The sequence below is a fragment of the Cnephaeus nilssonii genome, assembly GCF_951640355.1.
Source record: "Cnephaeus nilssonii genome assembly, chromosome: 12".
NCBI lineage: Eukaryota > Metazoa > Chordata > Mammalia > Chiroptera > Vespertilionidae > Cnephaeus > Cnephaeus nilssonii.
Window position 1 is genome coordinate 1,722,806 of NC_137083.1, and position 22,523 is coordinate 1,745,328.

A 22,523-nucleotide genomic window follows, 5' to 3' on the forward strand; every position below is an offset into this window, starting at 1 on the left:
AGGGGAGGGGGGAGGCCCACAGGGGAGGAGGGAGGCCCACAGGGGAGGAGGGAGGAGGGAGGCCCACAGGGGAGGGGGGAGGGGGCAGTGCCCACAGGGGAGGAGGGAGGAGGGAGGCCCACAGGGGAGGGGGGGGAGGGAGGCCCACAGGTGAGGAGGGAGGAGGGAGGCCCACAGGGGAGGGGGGAAGGAGGAGGCCCACAGGGGAGGGGGGGCCGTGCCCCCCAGGCCTGCTGCTCACCTTGCGCAGCCCGTCCCTGCCGCCGGCCGAGTGGATGGCCTCCATCAGGGCGCTGTGCAGGGAGGTGTCCTTGGGCACTGGCCTCTGGACCACGGGGCGGAACTTCTTCTTTGGCCCGAAGATGCTGGGGGGGCGGCGAGTCGTCGGCCTCGCGAATCTCTGTGCACAGCACCCCGGGCCTCCCCTCCAGCTCGGGGGGCGGGGTGGCTGTCGCTGCTGGATGCCCTCGGGGAGGCGGGGGGCTCGCTGTGCTCGGGGGCCCACCGGGAGCCATTCACCAGGGACCTGCCGGGAGCCCGGTCATCCCCCGGGCGGGGCGGTGGGCTCCGGGTGCCGTCCGGCGTGCCTTTGGGGTGCCAGGCTGAGCCGGTGCTGCGGTCCCTCGGGCTCTGCTTTCCACCCGAACCACAGCCTGGTCCCACGGAGTCACGGTCCCTCCGGGCGGCGGTGGCGAGGGGGAGGGAGGGCCCGCGGTGGGCGCCCGCAGCACAGTCCTGAGCAGACGGCCCCCGGGGAGGGCTGCCCGCCGGGCCCCGGGGCAGGGCTCCCGCCGCCGGTTCTGCTGGCTCTCCCCCGCGGGCTGTGGGCAGGCGACCGCAGGGGGCCGCGGCCTCCTCCGTACACGCGTGTGGCCCCGGGCACGGGCCGGGGGCCGTGGCGTCTCTCCTGGCGCGAGGCGGTCCGTCCTCCCAGGGCTTCCCAGCTCCGCCCGGCCTCCCCGCCGCGTCGGCCTGGGCTCTGGGGGGCCCCATGCGCTTGGCGATGGCGGAGGCCACGTACTGACTCGACGTCCTCCTCTGCGGCTTGAGGAACAGGACCTGGGGGGCGCTCGCTGCTGGCACCTTCGTGGGACAGGTGGCGGCCGGAGGCGGCGGGCGGGCCCCGGGCTGGGGACAGCGGCCCTCTCCTTGCCCGGCAGCCGGCTGCTGGGGCGATGTCCCTGCGGGGGCCGGGGAGCCGGGCTCCGCCCCGAGGCCGCCTGCTGGATGCTGCGCCGTGGCCGGGGCGGGGGAGGGGGGCCGGCCCGGGAGCTTCTCCGTGGAGCCGGACCTCGGGAGCGCCCGCACGTGGCCAAGGGGCTGCCTTTCTTTCTCGAGAGCAGAGGCCGTGGAGGCCGCGGTCCTGCCCCCGTTCCCGTGGGGACTCACCAGGTTGCCCAGCTCGTCGATCTTGATGGCGCCCGTGGAGAGCGACACCCCTCGGTCGTAACACCGCATCTCCGACTTCGGGGGGGACGATTTTGTACGTGGTGAGGCCGTACTTAAGCCCGAAACTCCCGCCTGGGTTCTGGCCTCGCTGATACCAGGACGGAGGTGCCGAGACGGCCTTCCTGTCGTCGGCTTCCTGCCCCGGCCCCGGCCGCGGGTCTGCGGGCTCGGCGGCCTGCGTCCGCCCGCTGGGGCCAGCGCCGCGCCCCTGGCCCGGCTCCCTGGCGCTCCGGTCGTGCCTGGGAGGCTCCGAGGTCGCGCTGGGCTCCGTTTTCACGGGGTTCACATCTTTACGGGGGTCGGGCGGGGCCGCTCGGACCTCCTTCCCGACGTCCTGGGCGCCGGGCCCCTCGGGCCCCCTCCTTCCCTGCTGCGGGGCCTCCCCCGGGGCGGGCGGCTGGCTGGCCCACCCGCTGGCCACGCTCCCCCGGTCGAAAGACCCGGCGTTGTTGTTTCTGTTGGAAAACGGCCCCGACTCCACGGGGTCATCCAGGACCTCCCCGATGAAGGTCACGGGGATGGCGTCAGCCTCACTGGCGGGGATGGCGCCCTGCACGCGACGACCAGATGCGCTGCCGAGGGAGCCGGTGATGGAGCTGCTGTCGGTCTCATAACTGTCGTCCATCCCTGCCACGGAGCGAGCACAGGGTCAGCGACCCCCCGCGCCCAGGACCCCCGCGCCCAGGACCCCCCGCGCCCAGGACCCCCCGCGCCCAGGACCCCCGCGCCCAGGACCCCCGCGCCCAGCGATGGGGCTCCCAGGCTCCTGTGGCATGGTCTTCACATGCATTTCAGTGCCACTGCACTTGCTGGGGGCCAGTCACAGCCCCCCCCCCCTGCCCCCAGGAGCCCTGCCCGGACCTGGAGGCCTCAGCTGGAGGCCTGGAGGGTCACCCTTTGCTGACTGAATAGCCCCTCCTTCCGCAGCGCCCCCTGGTGGAGGAATCACCCGTGCGCTCCGAGAGGCAGCCTCAGAGCCAGGGCGCCGGGATCGCGTGTGTCAGCACAGGCCAAGTTCTCACCTTCCAGGTCCTCGTCCAGGCCGGCCAGGGTCTGCTCCCACTGCCCGGCGATGGGCAGGCCCCCGTCGGCCTCGGGGGCTGCCGCGGCTCTCTCAGCTCTAGGGCAGAGCACAAACAAGGAAGCGCCGCGTTCCCCTCGGCTCTCCTCCCAGGCATCCTTTCTAGAAACATCCGCGGAAGGCCCAGCTCCTGTTCAAACCCGTGCCGCTCCCCACGCCCTGCGCCCTGCCTGCGGTCCCCGGAGCTGCTCCGACGCAGGTGGCGTGGGGTGCACGTGTGGGCGTGGCCCCGAAGGGTCAGCAGCTCCCTGACCACACCTGCTCCCACCCACCCTGCCGTCCAAAGTCCGCCATCACAGACACGCCGACATGCCGGGGTCTGTGTGCCGACCGGCGCCGTGTTCACCACACCTGGCCCCTGCCGGGGAGGGGGGTGAGGAGCCAGGCCACCGAGAGGCCACGTTTGCAGAGGCACCTGGTGGCCGGGGCTGGACTCCTCACCCCCCGGCCCCGCCCACACAGCCAGGTGGCTCCTGAGCCCACGAGGCGGCTCCCTCCGGGGGTGGAGGCCACGGGCTCTGGCCCGGCGCGGGGACACGTGGCCCAATGTGGCCCGTGGCATGCTTCTACGTGGCTTAAGGAGCATGCTGGGCAGGTGGCCGCAGGCAGGGCCTGGAGGGACAGCGTCTGCCGCCCACGGGCCGTGCGCCCGGGCCCTCACCAGGAAACGGGAACCACGAGGCGGCGAGGCTGACGGCAGCGGCAGGAGGAGCGGCTCCCTCTCCCGCCCCCCAGGGCCTCCTCCCCAGCACCCCCACTCCCCCGCAGATCCTCAGGGACAAGCACGCACCCGGGAGTCGAAAGGTACCCCTGGATTTTCACCTGCAGGGGGGTTGGCGCCCCAACCCTCTCCCGTGCGGTTCCAGGGCCAGCCGTCTATTACAACGGCGTGGTGATCCAACACAGCACACGCCGGCCGCCCCGGCGGAGACAGCAAGCCGGTCACCGGCCACCAGCGTGAGCTGCTGAATTCCGCCGGGAACGTGCGGTCCGCGTTTAGAACTGTGTGCGTTCTGATTCAAAGCAGCTTGAGGGATACGACGCTCTTCTAAGTGGGCACCGTTTTAAATAGCCTCTGGTCCTCTAACGAGCAAGCGTGTTCTTTCCCAAAGGGGCAGGGCCAGCGGGGATGCCGGCCGCTCGCCTCCAGGCCTGGGGGCCGCGACCGCCCGCCACTGGCTCTTCCCGGGGCCCTGCTGGGCTGCGGCTCTAGGCCCTGGACTCGGCGTGAATGGATCACCGGCAGAACCCAGAGCCAGCGCCACGGCCCTGTTGGGCTTTCCCACAGGAAACTCAGGAGGAGATGGAGCTGCTTCTCCCTCCTCCCCCACCGCCAGCCACTCCCCCCGTGGGTCCTCAGGGCCTGCACCCCCCTCTCCCCCCTGAAGGCCGAGAGAGCTCTGTCCCTGGGCGGGAGGGCGGCGTTCCTGCACGAGCAGCAGGGCCCGCGTTCGAGCCCAGAAGAGCGGAGAGCTGGCAGGAAGCTCCGCTCAGCGCCCAGCAGCCCCGCGGGCGCCCGCCCCGGGCTCCAGCCCCGACACACCCTGGTCCTCAGACACGGTTCTTACTGACAGTGTGTTTTGGCTTAAGACCAAGAAAATAAAGAACAAACACAGCCCAGACGTTTAGGTTCCGAGCCGCACAGGCCGAACAAACATTACCAGCGGCATTTTCTCACACGGGGCGTGGCTACGGGGGCGTGGTGACCGTTAGGGCATCGCTGCCTCCATGATGAGGGCAAAGGACAACGGTGAGCTCGAACCAGCGTCTGCCCAGAGGGGGGAGCTTCCCACGGCCCCTGGGGCAGGGGCAGAGGGCACAGGGTGGGTGCCCCAACGGGGCTCACCGCTCCCTTGCTGATAAGAATGAGGGGCAGCCTGGCCAGCGCGGCTCAGTGGTTGAGTGTCAGCCTATGAACCAGGAGGTCACGGTTTGATTCCCGGTTAGGGCACATGCCCAGGTTGTGGGCTCGGTCCACAGTGTGGGGCGTGCAGAGGGCAGCCGATCCATGATTCTTTCTCATCATAGATGTTTCTATGTCTCTCTCCCTCTCCCTTCCTCTCTGAAGTCAATAAAAATGTGTTTAAAAAATGAGTTTTTCTGGGAGTCTAATCATTTCTCTTCTAGAAAACCCCCTATGTGCAAATAGAGACCTACATACACCTTGCTCATTATGTCCAGCCAGGGAACCTCAACAACCTACGTGTCCATTCATTAAAAAATGGGAAAATACATGCACTAACGACATATCATCTTGGATAAACCTTGCACACAGGATGTTGAGGGGAAACGTACACTAAGAGAATGACAGTGTTGCCTGGCCGGCGTGGCTCAGTGGTTGAGCACTGACCTATGAACCAGGAGGTCTTGGTTCGATTCCTGGTCAGGGCACATGCCCAGGTTGCAGGCTCGATCCCTAGTGTGGGGTGTGCAGGAGGCAGCTGATCCATGATTCTCATCATTGATGTTTCTCTCCCTTCCTCTCTGATGTCAATAATCTCTTACCTAATAATAGACAAAGATGTAAATTGACCGTACCTCCGCTATGTCCACAGCCAATCAGGAGTGAGTATGCAAATTAACCCCCAAAAAAAAGCTGGATGGATAATTTGCATATGCAGGCAGGGAGTGACTGGCCGGGGCGGGATGCCTGCTATGAGGGGGAGGGAGGGGGGTGGAGGGAGCTACCGGAGCAGTGCTCCTGTCGGGAGCGAGGACTTGCCGGCTCCCAGGCAGCCGGGAGCGAAGCCAGGGAAAGGAAGGCCTATTCTTACACGAATATTGTGCAACAGACCTCAAATATATATATATGTTTAAAAGAAAGACAGTGCTTGTAAACGGGTATAAACTAACAAGACATCGCTCTGCATGGTTACCGACGCAGGCCCGTGTGGAGAGTGTGCAGACGTGGCTGTGGATCAGGAGGGGGCCCTGGGGGTGGCCCCTGGTGGGCACTAGACACTTAGGGAGCCTCTGTTGGGTCACTGTGGCCAATGACGTCTCCCCTGGAGACGGGGGCTGCCCTCCCTCCCCTGCCCCCCCCCCCCCCGACTCACCTGGAATGCCAGTGCCCAGGGCCGTCTCTCTCCCACGCAGGGCTCTTGGGCGGACCCAGCTCCGGGGTCCCCACCAGGTCCTGGTCGCTGCCGTCCTCCTGGTCCGTGGCCCACTTATCCCGGGACTTGGTGCTGTCATGCTGGGAGTCCAGGGAGACGATGTCCGAGGGCGAGCTCATCACCCCCGAGTCCTCCGTCGTGTCCTCGGACGCGAAACAGCTGCTCACAGACACCGTCTCCTCGGCCTCCGCGGGCACCGCAGGGACCCCGTCCGCGCAGGGGCCGCCGGGCCCCAGGGGCGGGCTCGCTGCGGGGTCAGGGCGAGGACACAGGCCGCGTCAGCCACACCTCCGTCCCCGCGCCTCCCTGCGCCGCCCCGCACGTGCCCACCACCCTGCCAGACCCAGCGGAAACGTGGAGGTTGGGGTGCGAGGGAGCCACACACAGCTTCCCCCAGAGACGCCCGACGTGGGGGAGCCACAGGCGCCTGTGTGTGACCGAGAGCAAAATCCCCTCAAAAATCATGGCATCGCGAGCCAGCCTTTGGCTTTTGGTCCGTACCGGGCGGCGGGCACACGTTTACAGAGCCGCCCCATGGCCTGGGAAGGCACGGGGGCCCAGCCTGCCCCTGGGCTGAAGGGAAGTGGGTTCTTTAAAGCAGTAGGGTTTAAAAATTGGAACAAACTGAGGCCTAAATGATGCGGGTGGGGACTTGCGGCAGCTGCTCCCGGGCCGGTGGCGTGTGGCCTGACGGGCGCGGACCCTGTCCCCGCAGCCCCGGGCTGGCCCCGCCTTCACTCGCGGGACAGGGAGCTCTGGTCTCACAGGCGATGACCTGAGGGGAGGACCTTCCCGTCCACGGAGGAGGCAGTGTCTCCGGGCCGGGGGCTGGGGGCCCTGATGCCGGTGGCCCTGCCGGGGGGGTGGGGGGGGAGGAGGGTGACTCGCTATCGCCATCGTGCTCCTCTCACGGTGGCGCTGACGCTGGGGACACCCTGGCCACTCGGCACAGCCGTCGGGCCACGGGAAGACACGCTAAGCTGCGCGAGTCATTTCTTCCTCACGCTCCTGGGTCTGTGGTCTGGGAGGGCGGGCAAAGCTCGCGCTGACGCCGATGTCGGAAGAGCAGGCGGGCGCAGCTCCGCACCCGAGTTGTTGTTTTTAAATTTAATGTAGAAAAAGCCCGGCCGGCGTGGCTCAGGGGTTGAGCATCGACCCGTGAACCAGGAGGTCACGGTTCGAGTCCTGGTCAGGGCACATGCCCTGGTTGCGGGCTTGATCCCCATGTGGGGCATGCAGGAGGCAGCCGGTCCATGGTTCTCTCTCCTCATTGATGTTTCTCTCTCTCTCTCTTTCTCTCTGAAGTTAATAAAAATAAGTTTTTAAAAAGATTTAATGTAGACATAGATTTTCAACTTCAGCACCTCCAGGTCTAGGCGAGCCCTGCCTGTGGAGGGCGGGAGAGAGGGCTGGGCTGGGCTGGGGTCTGAGGTGCTGTGTGGAGCACCCGTCCCTGCAAGGGAGGACCAGATGCCAAAAGGACAAAGGCCCGCGGCCGGTGCGCACTCCCCACGCCGTGCTCCAGAGTCAGGACTCAGTGGCTCTCAGCAGCTCAGGGTCAGGACTCAGTGGCTCTCACAGCTCAGGGTCAGGACTCAGTGGCTCTCACAGCTCAGGGTCAGGACTCAGTGGCTCTCAGCAGCTCAGGGTCAGGACTCAGTGGCTCTCACAGCTCAGGGTCAGGACTCAGTGGCTCTCACAGCTCAGGGTCAGGACTCAGTGGCTCTCACAGCTCAGGGTCAGGACTCAGTGGCTCTCACAGCTCAGGGTCAGGACTCAGTGCCTCTCACAGCTCAGGGTCAGGGGCTCAGTGGCTCTCACAGCTCAGGGTCAGGACTCAGTGGCTCTCACAGCTCAGGGTCAGGACTCAGTGGCTCTCAGCAGCTCAGGGTCAGGGGCTCAGTGGCTCTCACAGCTCAGGGTCAGGACTCAGTGGCTCTCACAGCTCAGGGTCAGGACTCAGTGGCTCTCACAGCTCAGGGTCAGGACTCAGTGGCTCTCACAGCTCAGGGTCAGGACTCAGTGGCTCTCACAGCTCAGGGTCAGGACTCAGTGGCTCTCACAGCTCAGGGTCAGGACTCAGTGGCTCTCACAGCTCAGGGTCAGGGACTCAGTGGCTCTCAGCAGCTCAGGGTCACGGACTCAGTGGCTCTCAGCAGCGGGGCCACACGCGACATGGACAGCGGACGAGCAGAGGTGACAGAAAGGAGAGGCGGAGCGAGTGGCTGGTGGACTGGGGACCCAGCCACCACAGGAAGCACAGGACAGGAGTTGCAGAGTTCGCAGGCTCCGAGCAGAGGCCGCACACAGGAGGGCTGTCCCCGTGCGCGAGGCAGGCGTGCCAGCGAGTGCGGCCACAGGGCCCTTCCCCCCTCCTTCCTGGCCTTTGTTGGGAGACTCTGAATTAGAGGGCGCCTGGGCGGCCAGGGCTGCGGCATGAATACCCCACCGCTCTGAGGAGGCTGGGCCGCTGTCACGCCTCGGACTGACGGAGGGACGCCTCGACGGATGGACGGAGGGACGGAAGGGCAGGCCGCTCCAGCCGCGCAGCCGGGGCTGGGCCCTGAGACACCGGCAGGCTCCATGGCCGTCGCTGCCCCGCCGCCCGCAGCGCCCAGGTGCCCGCCCCGTCCGTCCCTGTGACGGAGCGCGCAGGCCCATGAGAGGAGCACTCTCCCTGGAGTGCCGCCCATCGAGGCTCAGGTCACAGGGACCTGCACCCAGGACCCCGCGGAGCCGGGGGTGGCGGCCGGGCAGGGTCTGGACCCTCCGGCTCAGCTGTCCGGGACGGAGTGGTCCCCGCGCCCGCACCGTGGGAGGTCTCCAGTCTGTGTGCATGTGCCACACCATGCCACACGGAAAGGAACGGTGATCACAGAGGCCCCGCCCAGCCAGCTCCCATTTCTCACGGGTAACCCCCCCGCCCCAGGGCTGCAGACACCAGCCTTGAACCCACAGGCCAGGCGGTCAGTGAGGGCCCACCTGGGTGCCAGCGCCAGGAACTGGGAGCAGGTGCTGGGGGAGCGGGTGCTGGGGGAGCGGGTGCTGGGGGAGCGGGTGCTGGGGGGGCGGGTGCTGGGGGGGCGGGTGCTGGGATGCCCGGGCTCCCGCCTGTTTCCGCATCTGCTCAGGGACTCGGCGGCACCCACCCCCTGGGAGCAGCGCCCCCCTGCCCTCCATCCCCATCACGGCCGCCCCTCCTTCCCTCTGGGTTAGAGACGCCCCCACACACAGGCCCCGGCGGAGACTCCCGGGAGGATTCTTGTGGGTTTCAGGCCCACGGGCCGAGGTCTCTCTCTGAGGCCAGAACACACACCGGGAGACCTCAGTCGCCCCCGCGCTGAGCTTATGTTTGTCTGCTTTCCCCTCTGGTCTTTATTTTTTGAGAAGCTTTTAGGGCAAATGTAAAATTTCTTTCTTTTTTTTGTAAATCTTCCCCTGAGGACATTTTCCATTGATTTTTAGAGCGAGTGGGAGGGAGGGAGGGAGGGAGGCAGAGAGAAACATCGGTGTGAGACACATTGGTCGGTCGCCTCCTGCATGGGATCGAGCCTGTAACCAAAGCACATGACCGTGACGGAATCGGACCAGGGCGCCTTCCGTCCGTAATCCGACGCTCTGATCCCGGAGCCAACCCGGGCGGGGCGGAGGTTCCTCCAACACGTGGAGAAACCCGGACGCCTGCCCTGCGACGTTACCGACTCCCTCCGGACTCCGCGGGTTGCTCCCGCGCCTTTTGCATCAATGTCAACAACTAGGGGCCTTTCCTGCGGCCTCGAGCCACTCTGTCCCTACAGCCCGTGGCCTCCTCGTCTGGAAGAGAGGAAGACCCTCAGCGAGGGGCGGGCGAGGTCTGAGGACCCTGAGGACCGCGCTGGGACCCACGGCGGCGCGGCCGTGCGGCTGCTGTCCTGACCTGTTACCCGTCTGCGGGCAGGTGCCACTGTCCCCGGCACGCCCCCTCCCCAAACTGGACAAGCTCAGGGCAGGCGCCATGGCCTGGGTTTCAGGATCCGCAGCCTGTAGGCTTTGAAGCAGGGATTTTCATATATTGTTTTCCCCTCCCTCCCTCCCTCCCTCTCTCTGTAGATACGGGGTTCTTAGCCTCAAGTGCAGCTCACACACCACAGATCTGCCCTAAAGCCCAGCCTAACCGGCGAGCCCAGTGGTTGGGCGTCCACCTGTGAACCAGGAGGTCACGGTTCGATCCCCGGTCAGGGCCCAGGCCCAGGTTGTGGGCTCCATCCCCAGTAGGAGGCGAGCAGGAGGCAGCTGATTCATGATTCTCTCTCATCATGGATGTTTCTCTTTTCTCTCCCACTCTGAAATAAATTAAATATATATATATATATATATATTTTAAATAAAGAGAGTTTACTGAGCAAACGAGCAGTGAAAACTCTTTGGGAAGAAAATGCTTTAAAGGAAAAGAGCAGCCACACCGAGGCTGGGCCGAGCGCAGGGCCTCTGCTGGCCGCGAGGCCGGGAACCGAGGCCCAGGCGTCCGGAGGCCCGAGGAGGCCGCCCGGCCCCGGGATGAGGCGGCGGGAGGAGGGCGACCCGCTCCTCGGTCGGTTGGGCGAGGTGCCGGGACAGCCCGCGGGTCTCCGTCCACGTGTGACCTCCCGTGACCGGCCAGCCTGGGACGTGCCGGTCCCCGGAGTCCTGCCGCAGGGCCCCGCGTGGACTGCGCGTGACCGCGGTCCCGGTGAGCCGGGGGTAACACCAGAGGACGTTCTCCTCAGGTTCGCGGAGGGAGGGTGACCCCAAAGCGGGGCGCTTCCCGAGTGTCCCCCACGCTCCTCAGAAAGGGCCGTGCCGTCAGCTTCCTGAGCGGGGGGACAGCTATGTGTGAGAGGGGCCCCCATCACGGGCGCTCGGAGCCAGGCTCCCCCCCCCAGGCCAGTGACAGCGGTGCCCACTGTGCCCGCTGCCTCAGCCCGACTCCTCTGGATAAGGTTGACCCAATCACAGACCCGGGTACCGGGCTGCCCCCTCCCGTCGATCAAACTCTGCAAAGACAAGTCGTGCACGCCAGCCCTCACACCCGGCGAGGCGTGACTGGCTCCGCATTCTCCCGTGTCCTCTGCCCGTTGGAGCAGCGATGTCGACGCCGTCACGTGGGGGGTGAACAGGCCACCGTTTGCTCATGGGCCTCCCCTCTGCCTGTTCCCCACGCACCCGGGATGGGTGAGGCTCGCGGGAAACGTCTATGCCTCCAGGGAACACACTATACACGCGGGAGCACGCGTCTCCACTGCCTCACCTCAGGGTGCTGGGTGCCGGACCGCACGGGGTCCCGGGGCTCAGAGTGCTGGTGGGGGGGCCAGGGGGCCACCTGCTCCAGGGCAAGGACCTGAGGTGCAGTGACTCCAGGGCTGGCCTTAGGACGCTCGCGGCTGAGCTCTGCCGGGCGGGGCAGACCTGGAGCTAATCCTGACCTGTCGGCACGGGTCCCCTGCCCGCTCCGTCCCCCCCTCCCCGCCTGGACCGCTCGCCGGCGCCTGGCACCCACGGGTGGTCAGCACCTGTGTTTTGGTTAAGCCTCACCCAAGAATATCTTTTTTTCCTATTGAATTTGAGAGAGTGGAAGGGGGGGGTAGAGAGAGAGGGAGAGGGAGAAATCGATGAGAGACACGCTGATCAGTTGCCTCCTGCACACTTGCCCCGACAGGTTGGGATGGGGTCTGCAACCCAGGTGTGTGCCCTTGACTGGGAATCGAACCCAGACCCTCGGGTCTGTGGGCCCACGCTCCGTCCGCGGAGCCACACCAGGCAGGGCTCACGGTGAGCTGGTGCCTGCGCTCTGCCGAGACCGACCCACGTGGAAGGCGGCCGTCCCACCGACCAGCGGGAGGACTAACCGAGCCCGCTGGCTGCTCACTGCGCGTCTCCGGCCCGGGTCCCCGCCTCACCCTGCGGCCAGCGGGCCCGTTTGGAGGTGCTGGGGCGGCTCAGCCCGCTGGCCTTCCCCTCCTCCCGCTGCCCGGGCGGAGTGGGCCCTCAGAGCACAGCCCCCACCCCCGTGTGGCCTCGCCTTCCCTGCTTGGTGGGGAGAGGGCCTCGCCCGGAGCCTGGGCCGGGGGCTCAGCTCTGTGAGCGCCTTCCCTTCTGGGGATGCTGGTCCCAGGTGGACGCTCAGAGCTCCCCCTGGTGGACGGACAGAGCAGGGACAGCACTGGTCCCCAGGCAGCTGGGTCGGGCTCTCAGCTGCTTGCCAACCGGGCGGAGCGGGAGGTTCGCGGGGGGTACACCCTGCTGACTTTTACTCAGCGTCCTCCCAGTCATGAACGTTTCTAGTTCCCTTAGGAGGAAGAAGGAAGGGGACACAGAGCGTGTAGAGGCAGGATGAACAGAAGGAAGTGATGTTTAATCGCAGCTTCCCGGGAAGGTGTCGCTGTGGGAGAGACGGAGCCGGGACTGGGAGCACGGGTGACGCTGAGCCTCCCAGGGAAGCCAGGACCTTTGTCCTCACCGGAGCCTTGAGGTTTGCTTGTTGTCACTTCACCGTGGCAACCGCACGGAGCAATCTGTTCTCAGTTCCCCTCCTGCTCCATGTGTGTTTGCTGGGTGATGGAGGAGGTAACACGCCCACTCATACACAGGTGCACACAGATACGCACACACATGTGCACATACGCACAGGACCACACACATGCAAACACAGAGACCACACATGTACACACACAGGAACACACACAGGCACACTGACATATACATGTGTAAGCACAGAGGGCCACACGTGCGCACATGTGCTTGCACACAGGATCACACACGTGCAAACATGTGGACACGTACACACATGTGTGCGCACACACAGGGACACACAGACTGAGAGCGGAGGGAAGAAGAAGGGCCCTGGGAAGGATGAACCCCGACAGCTGACAGCTGGCTGTGCTGCTTCGAGGCGCCCGATTCCTATGACGGCCCTCACCGCCTCTCCTCGCGTGTGCCAGACACAAGCCTACCCCCACCGGGGAAGAGTCTGTTTTGTGGTGAAAATCGAGCGTCTGCAAACGGGCTAACGTTTGGAATCGGAGGACACGCGTTACGAAAGCTGTGAACAGCAGTGTCCTACTGTGGACCCAAATCCACAGCAACTGATAGCGTCGCCAACACGGTGTGATGAGCGAACACCCACGGGGCCGAGACCACACGGTGAGCCCGCCGCACCAGACGGCACCAAACCGTGTCCTCTGGGGACGGGGAGCGTCCCCTGCAACCGAATAACCCGGGTCTCCACGTGAAAGGGCCACGCCCCGTGACCCGAGACGCACACCCTTCCCGACCGCCGGCTCTCACAGGCGCTGCGGCTCCTCCACGGCCCCTGCCCACGGGCCCGGGGAGAAGGTCAGACTTGACCCCGATCGATCGCAGCTGAAGGGTAATGCGGCGTTAACGTCCCTTCGGCCTTGGCCCTGCTGTGAGCTCGCGCGTCCCGGCCAGGCAGGGTGGCGGGATGTGGGTCTCACTTCAGAAAACGTGGGCCACTCACATCCCCGTCCTTTCAGCGGACCTTTTGTTGTTGCTAAGCCTCACCTGAGAATATTTCCCATGATGTTTAGGGAGAGGGGAAGACAGGGAAAGACAGAGAGACATCGGTGTGAGAGACATACATCGATTGGTTGCCCCCTGCACGCGCCATGGCCATGGCCAGGGCCCGGAGCGGGGAGGAGCCTGCAACTGAGGTGCGTGCCCTTGACCAGAATCGAACCCGGGGCCCTGTGGTCCGCAGGCCGATGCTCTATCCACTGAGCCACACCGGCTCGGGCCTTGCTGGTCTGTGTACCGTGAAGGAGAAGAGACTGTTCTCGTGTCAGTTTATCAGGGGATAAATGACCCCCACGGAGCTGGGTCCCGAGGCTGAGCCGGGAATCAAACAGCTGAGACGCCAGGGCTTTAAGCAAGCCAAAGCGTCCCTGAGCGCACCTGGCAGGTACCCGAAGGTTCGCATACCGGGGAGCAGTGCCGCGGCCGGTGGGACCTCCAACGCGCTCCCCGCGGCGCCCTGCGTGTCACGCAGCCTGCATCACCCCACCTGAAGGATGGAGACCCCAGGTGCTGTCCCACAACCATGTCTAGCCCGAGGCCAGGGCGCATGGGGGAGCCCCCGTTCCACGCGTCTCTTGCAGGACATCTGCTTCCGAACCTACCGCGGAGAGCAATGGCCCCCTGCCCTTCCCTACCGTCGCTGCAGACGCATCCTGCCCTCTCCTCTGCCCACAGCCGCCAACGCCCTCGCTTGCTGCTGTCATTACACGCAAGCCCCTTCGCCTTCCCCAACCCTTAACCCTAACCCCTAACCCTAACCCCTAACCCTAACCCCAACACTAACCCTAACCCTAACCCCAACACTAACCCTAACTGCTAACCCTAAACCTAACCCTAGCCCTAACCCCAACACTAACCCTAACCCTAACCCTAACCCCTTCGCCTTCCCCAACCCTTAACCCTTAACCCTAACCCTAACCCCTAACCCTAACCCCAACCCTAACCCTAACCCCTAACCCTACCCCAACACTAACCCTAACCCCTAACCCTAACCCCAACACTAACCCTAACTCCTAACCCTAACCCCTAACCCCAACCCTAACCCTAACTCCTAACCCTAAACCCTAACCCTAACCCTAACCCTAACCCCTAACACTAACCCTAGCCTTAACACTAACCCTAACCCCTAACCCCTAACCCTAACTCCTAACCCTAACCCCTAACCCTAACCCTAACTCCTAACCCCTAACCCTAACCCTAACCCTAACCCTAACCCCAACACTAACCCTAACCCTAACCCTAACCCCTAACCCTAACCCTAACCCTAACCCTAACCCGGTGCTTTCCTCAGCGTGAGGGACTCGTTCCCTCCCCTGTGCAGAATCCCCCTTGGTGAATGGAGGGCGAATGACCTACTTATCAGACGGAAGGTCTTTATTTCGACGCAGAAGACAGACAGGCCCCACCTCTCGGGTCTGTGTCCCTGTCATTTCTGTAACCTCCCGGATGTGTGCGTTTCTCCCACCAACACGGCACTAGGTCGGTTATACGAAGCTCTAGCTATGCCGGTGCTAGCCTATGCGTCTTTATTATTAATTCGGTGTCCACTGCGGGAATTCCCACCGTCATCGCTAACATTTTCACCGCAATCCCCAGATGACAGTCACACGCGTGAGAAACCACCAATGCTTTTTCTTACTTTGAGCAGTGGCATTAAAAATACGTGTTTGTATATGTCGGCCCTGGCCAGTGTGGCTCAGTGGATAGAGCGTCGGCCTGCAGACGGAAGGGTCCCGGGTTCGATTCCAGTCAAAGGCACGTGCCTCGGTTGCAGGCTCCTCTCCATCCCAGGCCCTGGTTGGGGCACGTGCAGGAGGCAACCAATCAGTGTGTTTCTCTCATATTGATGTCTCTCTGTCTTTCCCTCTCTCTTCCACTCTCTCTAAAATCAATGGGAAACATCTTAGGGTGAGGTAAAATTATAAAGATATATATACACTGAGTGGCCAGATTATGATGATCTCTGAATGCATAATAATCTGGCCACTCTGTGTGTGTGTGTGTGTGTGTGTGTGTGTGTGTGTGTGTGTGTGTATGTGTATAAAATTAGTGGCCTGGTGCACGAATTCGTGCATGGGTGGGGTTTGGCCAGCCTGGCCAGGGAGAGGGGACATGTGTGGTTGGCTGGCCTGCCTGCTGGTCGAACTCCTGGTCGAGGGGACAATTTGCATATTAGCCTTTTATTCTATAGGATCTACACTGAGTGACCAGGTTATGCGTTCAGAGATCATCATCATCTGGCCACTCAGTGTGTACGAGAGAAACACGCAGGCTCCTCCGACCAGTGACCTTTGCACGGAAACAGAGGTGAGTCTGAGCCAACGCGGCGTCCATCCTCAGCCTGAGTCGCAACAGGGGGGCTCCCCGCTGCCCGGCTGCCTCGGGGCCGCCCTCTCCGCGGGTGGACGCGTTTTCTCGGGCCGAGAGGGCAGGGCAGCACGCCTCTCCGGGCCGTGGCCGTCACCCCGGGACCTCATCACCCTGGGACACGCCTCCAGACTGGCATGTGTCAGATGGGGCCGTGGTTCCTTCCTTTCCAGGGGGAGCCCGGGAGAAACCCAGGCAGGCCACGTGCTGTCCACGCTGATGCCGACGCTGGCACCGGCCGGCCGCCAGCAAGCCCTCCGTGCTGGGGGACAAGCGGCTGGATGCGCAGCGAACGGAGGAGGGGACCCCTCCTTCCTCCCTTTTCTCCGGGGAAACGGCCTGCACGGTGGCAGAGGCTCATGGGAAACCTGGAACACACCCACAGACACGGTCCGGCGTGTCCGGGACACACAGGCACAGGCCAGGAGTTGGGGTTCCCACAGCATTTATAGCCCGGGGGAGGCGCTCAGCTTTACCAGGTGGGCAGAGCGTTTCTGCCCGAAGGGCCTCACTGGCCGCTTGGTGGGCACAATCTGGTTTCAGGGAAAACCGGGGGGGGGGGGGGTACTCTGCAACCGAAGAGCGAACGAGAGAGAGACGAACGAGTAAGAACTGAAGGAAAACCAGGCTCTCGCAGGGACAGGTGCAGCTCGGCGACGGGGACAGTCGGCGGGCCGAGCCCACCGCCGAGGGTTCACGCTAAAGGCCTCGCGCCTCCGGGAGCCCGGCGGCCGCAGGCAAAGCCCAGCTGCGATGGCGTCAGTGTGAGTCCCACAGGGAGTGAGTCCCACAGGGAGTGAGTCCCACAGGGAGTGAGCCCCACAGGGAGTGAGTCCCACAGGGAGTGAGCCCCACAGGGAGTGAGCCCCGTCCCAGGGCCCCGCTCCGGGGCACCGCGTCGGCCGGACAGCGGGCGCAGGTGCGGGCAGCTCCGGCGGCGTCCTCAGGAGCGCTTGGCGTGACTAGGGAATGACGCACAGCAGTAAACTGTGGGGACAAACGGCAGAGTGTGAAGGCGCCGGCTCCCCGCCCTGCACATGCAGCCTCGGCCCAGGGCCCACAGCGCACACAGAGCCCCCACGCCCATCGCTACGGCCCCGGCGCCTCCGCTCGGCCGGGTCTGCGCGGGGCTAACGGGCCGGGACCGGCAGACACCAGCCTGGCCGCACGCTTCCGCCTTCAGGGGGCCGGACACAAGTATCTGCACTCGAGAGGGAACCCTCAGGTCCCTGCTGGCGAGGCAGCAGCCGCGGGCTGTCACGTGGCCCGTTCCCATGGTGTAAAGACTCCCTCCTGTCCATCCCCAGCCGCCAGCGCCAGGGGCGGGCTGCGGGGCTGGCGAGGGATTCCGCTGTTCTCTGTACGGTATCGGTATCGTGTGGACTCAACGTATGGAAATCAGCCCGAGACCACAGACACGGGGAAGGTGGTGACACAATTAGGATGTGGTGCGTTTTCAGTGTCTGTTATCTTTGTGGTTTTTTTTGTTGTTGTTCTTTTTTAAATTATTTTTTAATCCTCACCTGAGGGTATTTTTTCATTGACTTTTAGGGAGAGTAGAAGAGAGAGGGAAAGACAGACAGAACTATCGATGTGAGAGAGACACTTTGATGGGTCGCCTCCTGCACACGCCCCAACCAGGGCCCTGGGCGGGGAGGAGCCTGCAACTGAGGTACGTGCCCTTGACCGGAATCGAACCCAGGACCCTTCGGTCCGCAGGCCGATGCTCTATCCACTGAGCCAACCTGGGTAGGGCTGTTACCTTTGTCTTTGATACTGTTTATTTAATTGGAAGCGTACCTGACTTACTTCTTAATAGTGGTTGTGTTTTGCTAAGTACACAGGCTTGTCAAATCCTCGAAATCCCAAGCATCTGTCCGGGTCCCGGGGCCCTGGCTGCTGGGAGCTGAGAGCTCCGTCCCCGTCTCTCGCAGGGGCCTCGGAGGAGGGACGCCTCCCTCCCCCGTCGCCATCTCCTTCCATCTTTCCCTTGACGAGCAGGCCCGTGGCCCCGTCCTTCCTGCCGGGCGGCTGGAGCCCTTTCCAGGGGCCGCGAGCGGCTGTGCGGCCCGCTCCCTCGCAGCGGCGGGCAGAAAGCAGCGGCTAAACACGGGACGGGCCCAGCGCGTTCCTGGGCTGGCGCGGCGGCCCCCACCGCGGGCTCCACAGGGCCCGGGACCAGCGGGGCGCCCCGAATTGTACTGTGAGCAGCTTCGGGCTGGACCCCTCAGCTTGGAAACAGGCCCAGGGGGTACTTTTGGTTCAGACTTTAGAGGGCGGCAGGCGGCCTTAGAGAGGACTGGTGCCCCCGAGGGGCATCAGCCAGTCCCTGTGCCCCACTCCGGTGCGGGCTGCTCACCGAGCGAGCGAGCCGCGGGGAGCCTCGTCCTCGCCGCCGGGGAACCCCAGCTGTGCCCGGGCATTTCCCGGCTCTGCGGGGCCGGGCTGCCGGCCGTGTGACTTGTTATTATTACTAATTTCACACGGAGCCAACTCAAAGCACCGTCTTCTGGCTGAAAAGGGAGAGTTTAACTCTCTCCTTTGACTTCCTTGTTTTAGGGTTTCTCCGAGTTCTTCGGAGCAGATGCCGCTCGCACACGGAAAACCCATCAGCCGGGACCCTCGCGGTGGTCACCTGTGCTGCCTTAATGCCACGCGTCTCTCAGAACAGGAGACCGCGACCCAGGCTCCCTCTAAAACCGCCCGGGCCAGTGTGGCTCAGTGGATAGAGCGTCGGCCTACGGACCAAAGGGTCCCGGGTTCGATTCCGGTCAAGGGCACGTACCTTGGTTGCAGGCTCCTCCCTGGCCTGAGCCCTGGTCCGGGCGTGTGCAGGAGGCAGCCCATTGATGTCTGTCTCACGTGGATGTTTCTCTCTGTCTCTCCCTCTCTCTCCCGCTCTCTCTAAAATCAATGGGAAATGTCCTCGGGGGAGGCTTACCAACAAACAACAAGCCCATCTCCCAGCGACCGGAGGAACGGGCCGCCAGGGAGGACGATGTGCTTGAGGCTGGCGCCGGACGATGGGTCGGGCGTCCCGTGACAGTCGGGCCGGTTTAATTTAAAACATAAAGTGAACGGAGGCGCTGTGCGGGGTGCTCCGTGTGCGCTGGTGTGTAACCCCCTGGGCCTTCTCATGCGAGTAAGTAACTGAGGACTGGTTAGCAGCCTAACGCAACCAACCCGTGCTGCGGGTCTTGAAAACAAACACGTCAGTGCAGTTAGCGGGACGGGCTCCATGCTCCCGACTCCACAGCGAAGACTCTGGTGAACTCATGTGCGGGCAGAGAGCAAGCTGGTTAGACAGTCGTGAGAAAGAAACCGGGTGCAAGTGCATGGGTTTCACGTGCCCACGCGCTGCTGTGTACACGCTGCTGTGCGCGCGGCCACGTGGCGGAGGTTAACGTGAAAGCTTAGTAATAAGAAACGACAGGCTACAGAGCAAGGAGCAGGGGACCACGGTCCCACTGTCCCGCAATCACGCTCAAACACGCCACCAAGGACCCGCTCACGGCGACCGACCGCCGCGCCACGGCTCTGAGAGGTCCCGGAGCTTCGTCCTCCTCCTCCCACAGCGCACACGTGTCTGCCGACTCGGGCGCCCCCACGGCCGGCCCAGGCCTCCAGGGAGAAGGCACCGCCCATCGGGCCCCGGAGCTCGGTCTGCGCCCGGTGACGGCGGAGCGCACGCCCTGACCTCCGGCCACGTGGCGCCCACCGCGAGCGAACGTGCGTCTCGTCCACGGGGAGCTCCCTCGCAGGAGAGAGAGCCGCTTCTGACGGCAGGGCAGGGCTTTTAAACGAGACCAGGTCCCAAAGGGGCCGGTCAGACACAGCCCCCCAGCCTGCGCAGCCCCCAAGGCGATCCCCAAACCAGGCCCTCGCCCGCCGGCGGCCAGGGCTGAGCCTCCACCAAGAACCAGGAGGTCACGGTTCCATTCCCGGTCAGGGCCCACGCCGGGTTGTGGGCTCCATCCCCAGTGGGGGCGGGCGGGAGGCAGCCGATCCGTGACCCTCTCCCATCACGGTTTCCAGCTCTCCCTCCCCCGTCCTCTCGGACATCAACACAAACAGGAAGAGGAAAGAAAAGCAGCCTCTGCCCCCGCACGGCGTGGCGCCGCCTCAGGCCCGAGGCTCGGGGGCTCCTCTGGTCTGCGAGGCGGCGAGTGGGACGCAGAGAGAGGAGGCCGGGCCTGCATCGCAACCGCCCTGCAGGCGGGACGCTCCACGCAGAGCTCAGCATCGCCCAGGAGAAACCCCGGCCAGGGGCGCCCCACCTCTCAGGCTGGGACAGGCCCACACCCACTGAGCCCTCCGCTCCGTGCGGCTGGACGCGGCTCCAGCCCCGCCTCCTCCCGGAGCCTCGGCTCCCTGCCTGCAGAGCGACAGGAGGTGCCACGGCCCGGATTCTGGGTCCCTGGCCTCCGAGCGCTGATCACAGCCCCTGGCACTCACTGGTGCCCGAGGGAGCCCCCCGCCAGCCGAGTGCGCTGGGCGGCGCTGGGCGGTGCTGGGGCTGCTGTGGCCGACAGTCTGAGGTCGGTTCTAACTATGGGAGGGTCAGCTCGTAGCCGGCTGTCTCCACCCACAGGCACCCGCTGGCTGAAGCTAACCCCCCGGTGGTGAATGGGGGATCACTTTTCGGGCACGGCACTCGCGGGCACGCGGGGCCCCCTGCCTGGAGCACTGGGGAGAGCGAGGAGAGCAGAGGCACGGACACCAGAGAGAGGAGGTCGGAGACAGCCGGCCAGGCCCCGAGCGGAGCCGCCAGCACAGGACACGGAGGAGGGCACGTACGTGTGGGTCTCAGGTCCGCGGCCTCGGGAGCAGCGCCTTCCCCGGGGGAGCCGAGGGGCTCGGCCACGTCCGTGTCGGGCGGCGGGTAGGGCGGGGGCGGGGGCAGCACTAACTGGGGAGGCCCCCGAGCCGAGCCTCTGGGAGGCTTTTGTGGTACCTGCCGTCCACCACCTACATGGGATCAAGGAGGTTATTCCAGGTCAAGGCCACAGGCTCCCAGCCTGCCATCAGGGGGCGCTGTGCCACCACCCCCTCACCGCATCCAACCACACCCCTCACCGCATCCGACCCCTCCCCTCACCGCATCCGACCCCTCCCCTCCCCGCATCCGACCCCTCCCCTCACCGCATCCGACCCCTCCCCTCACCGCATCCGACCCCTCCCCTCTCCTCATCCAACCTCACCGCATCCAACCACACCCCTCGCCGCATCCAACCACTCCCCTCACCACATCCAACCACTCTCCTCACCACATCCAACCACTCCCCTCACCGCATCCAACCCCTCCCCTCACCATATCCAACCCCTCCCCTCACCGCATCCGACCCCTCCCCTCACCTCATCCAACCTCACCGCATCCAACCACACCCCTCGCCGCATCCAACCACTCCCCTCACCACATCCAACCACTCCCCTCACCACATCCAACCACTCCCCTCACCACATCCAACCACTCCCCTCACCGCATCCAACCCCTCCCCTCACCGCATCCAACCCCTCCCCTCACCGCATCCGACCCCTCCCCTCACCTCATCCAACCTCACCGCATCCAACCACACCCCTCGCCGCATCCAACCACTCCCCTCACCACATCCAACCACTCCCCTCACCACATCCAACCACTCCCCTCACCACATCCAACCACTCCCCTCACCACATCCAACCACTCCCCTCACCGCATCCAACCACCCCCCTCGCCACATCCAACCACACCCAGCACCAAATTTCACCTCAGTTGACACCAAATCCAGTCTCACTCAGCACCAAACACAATCACGCCCAGAACTGAATCCAACTTCCCTCAGCACCAAATGCAACCACACCCAGTATTAAGTCTAACCACACCATGCCCCAAGGTTAACCCCCTCCAGCACCAAAGCCAACCACCTCCGGCTCGGACACTGCGTGGGCCAGGGCACCGCCGCCGGCCAGCTGGGAGGCTTCCTCCCCCCCCGTGTCGCCTGTCTCCAGCCGCGCGGCGGCCTTCAAACGCTGGGCTTGCACCGACCTGTCCCTAAGGGCCCCGCCATCTCCGTCGAGTTCCAAGGGCCTGGTTTCACCCCGTGAGTCTGTTCCTGGGTCCCAGGCTGCTCAGCTCACGCCTGCAGCCTCTCCACGGCCCTCCCCGCTCTCACGCCACACGCCTGAGCCACGTGGCTGCCGCCTGCGCCACCGCCCGTCGCCGCGTCCCCGGCGAAGGGGCCGCCTCTCGGGCAGCACAGCAGCCCGTGCGCTGTTCATCCACCGGAGCCGCTCCCGCGCTTCCTGAGAACGGCTTCCTCCGTCCAGGACGTGGCTCCTCGTGCCCCACGCCCGCCGCATCACCTTTCCAAATGCTTCCTTCGAGCTTCGGGGTTCAGGCTCTCCGTGCTCCTGATCCAGTTGTTGGAGAAATGCGAAGCGTCGCTTCTGTACCCCGAGACACGCCCCTCGGTGATGCTCTGGTTCCAGCCCTTTAGGCGTGGGACACGGACCTCCCGTCTCTCCCATCACTCCCCAGCAAAGGTGCACATTCTCTCGCCCGGCCGGGTGGCTCAGTGTTTGAGCATCAACCTATGACCCAGGAGGTCAGGGTTTGACTCCCAGGCAGGGCACAGGCCCGGGTTGTGGGCTCCATCCCTAGTGTGGGTCGTGCAGGAGGCGGCCGATCCATGGTTCTCTCTCATCGTTGATTTTTCTCTCTCTCTCTCCCTCTCCCTTCCTCTCTGAAATCAATAAAATATCTTTCTAAAAAAGGTGCCCACACCCCAAGAGCAGCCTGGGTGGGTGCTGCTCGGCCCAGGGGTGCATCAGTGAGAAGGCCCCCCGGAGCAAGGCCCCCCCAGGAGGAAGGCCTGGAGGCGGAGCCTGCCTCCCAGCAGCTTGCTTCGGTTTGTTCGGACACGTGGGCCAAGACCCGCACCGATGCAGCCAATGCGTTTGAACGCACACTGATGCTCCAT

General features: G+C 64.5%; 2 protein-coding genes across 4 annotated transcripts in view; both read right to left on the bottom strand.

The window, feature by feature from the left end:
• Nucleotides 1-5,765, bottom strand: part of LOC307108642 (protein cordon-bleu-like) — a gene marked incomplete at both ends in the record, with an annotated part of 9,548 nt that extends 3,783 nt beyond the window's left edge. The window contains 6 exon segments of the mRNA XM_079786796.1: nucleotides 203-376; nucleotides 378-435; nucleotides 437-1,608; nucleotides 1,727-2,076; nucleotides 2,472-2,569; nucleotides 5,587-5,765. Of these exon segments, the coding sequence (XP_079642922.1) occupies nucleotides 203-376; nucleotides 378-435; nucleotides 437-1,608; nucleotides 1,727-2,076; nucleotides 2,472-2,569; nucleotides 5,587-5,765 (2,031 nt within the window).
• Nucleotides 5,766-15,488: 9,723 nt separating this feature from the next.
• Nucleotides 15,489-22,523, bottom strand: part of COBL (cordon-bleu WH2 repeat protein) — an 83,772-nt gene continuing 76,737 nt past the window's right edge. Inside the window, exons 9-10 of one of the 3 annotated variants that reach the window (XM_079786028.1) lie at nucleotides 20,362-20,532; nucleotides 15,489-16,551 (exon numbers count right to left, since the gene is read on the bottom strand). In XM_079786028.1, the coding sequence (XP_079642154.1) occupies nucleotides 16,508-16,551; nucleotides 20,362-20,532 (215 nt within the window). In that variant the 3' untranslated portion in view covers nucleotides 15,489-16,507. Of the gene's footprint in view, nucleotides 16,552-18,391; nucleotides 20,533-22,523 lie in introns of those variants that run through there. The other 2 variants (XM_079786029.1, XM_079786027.1) reach the window with 2 other exon arrangements.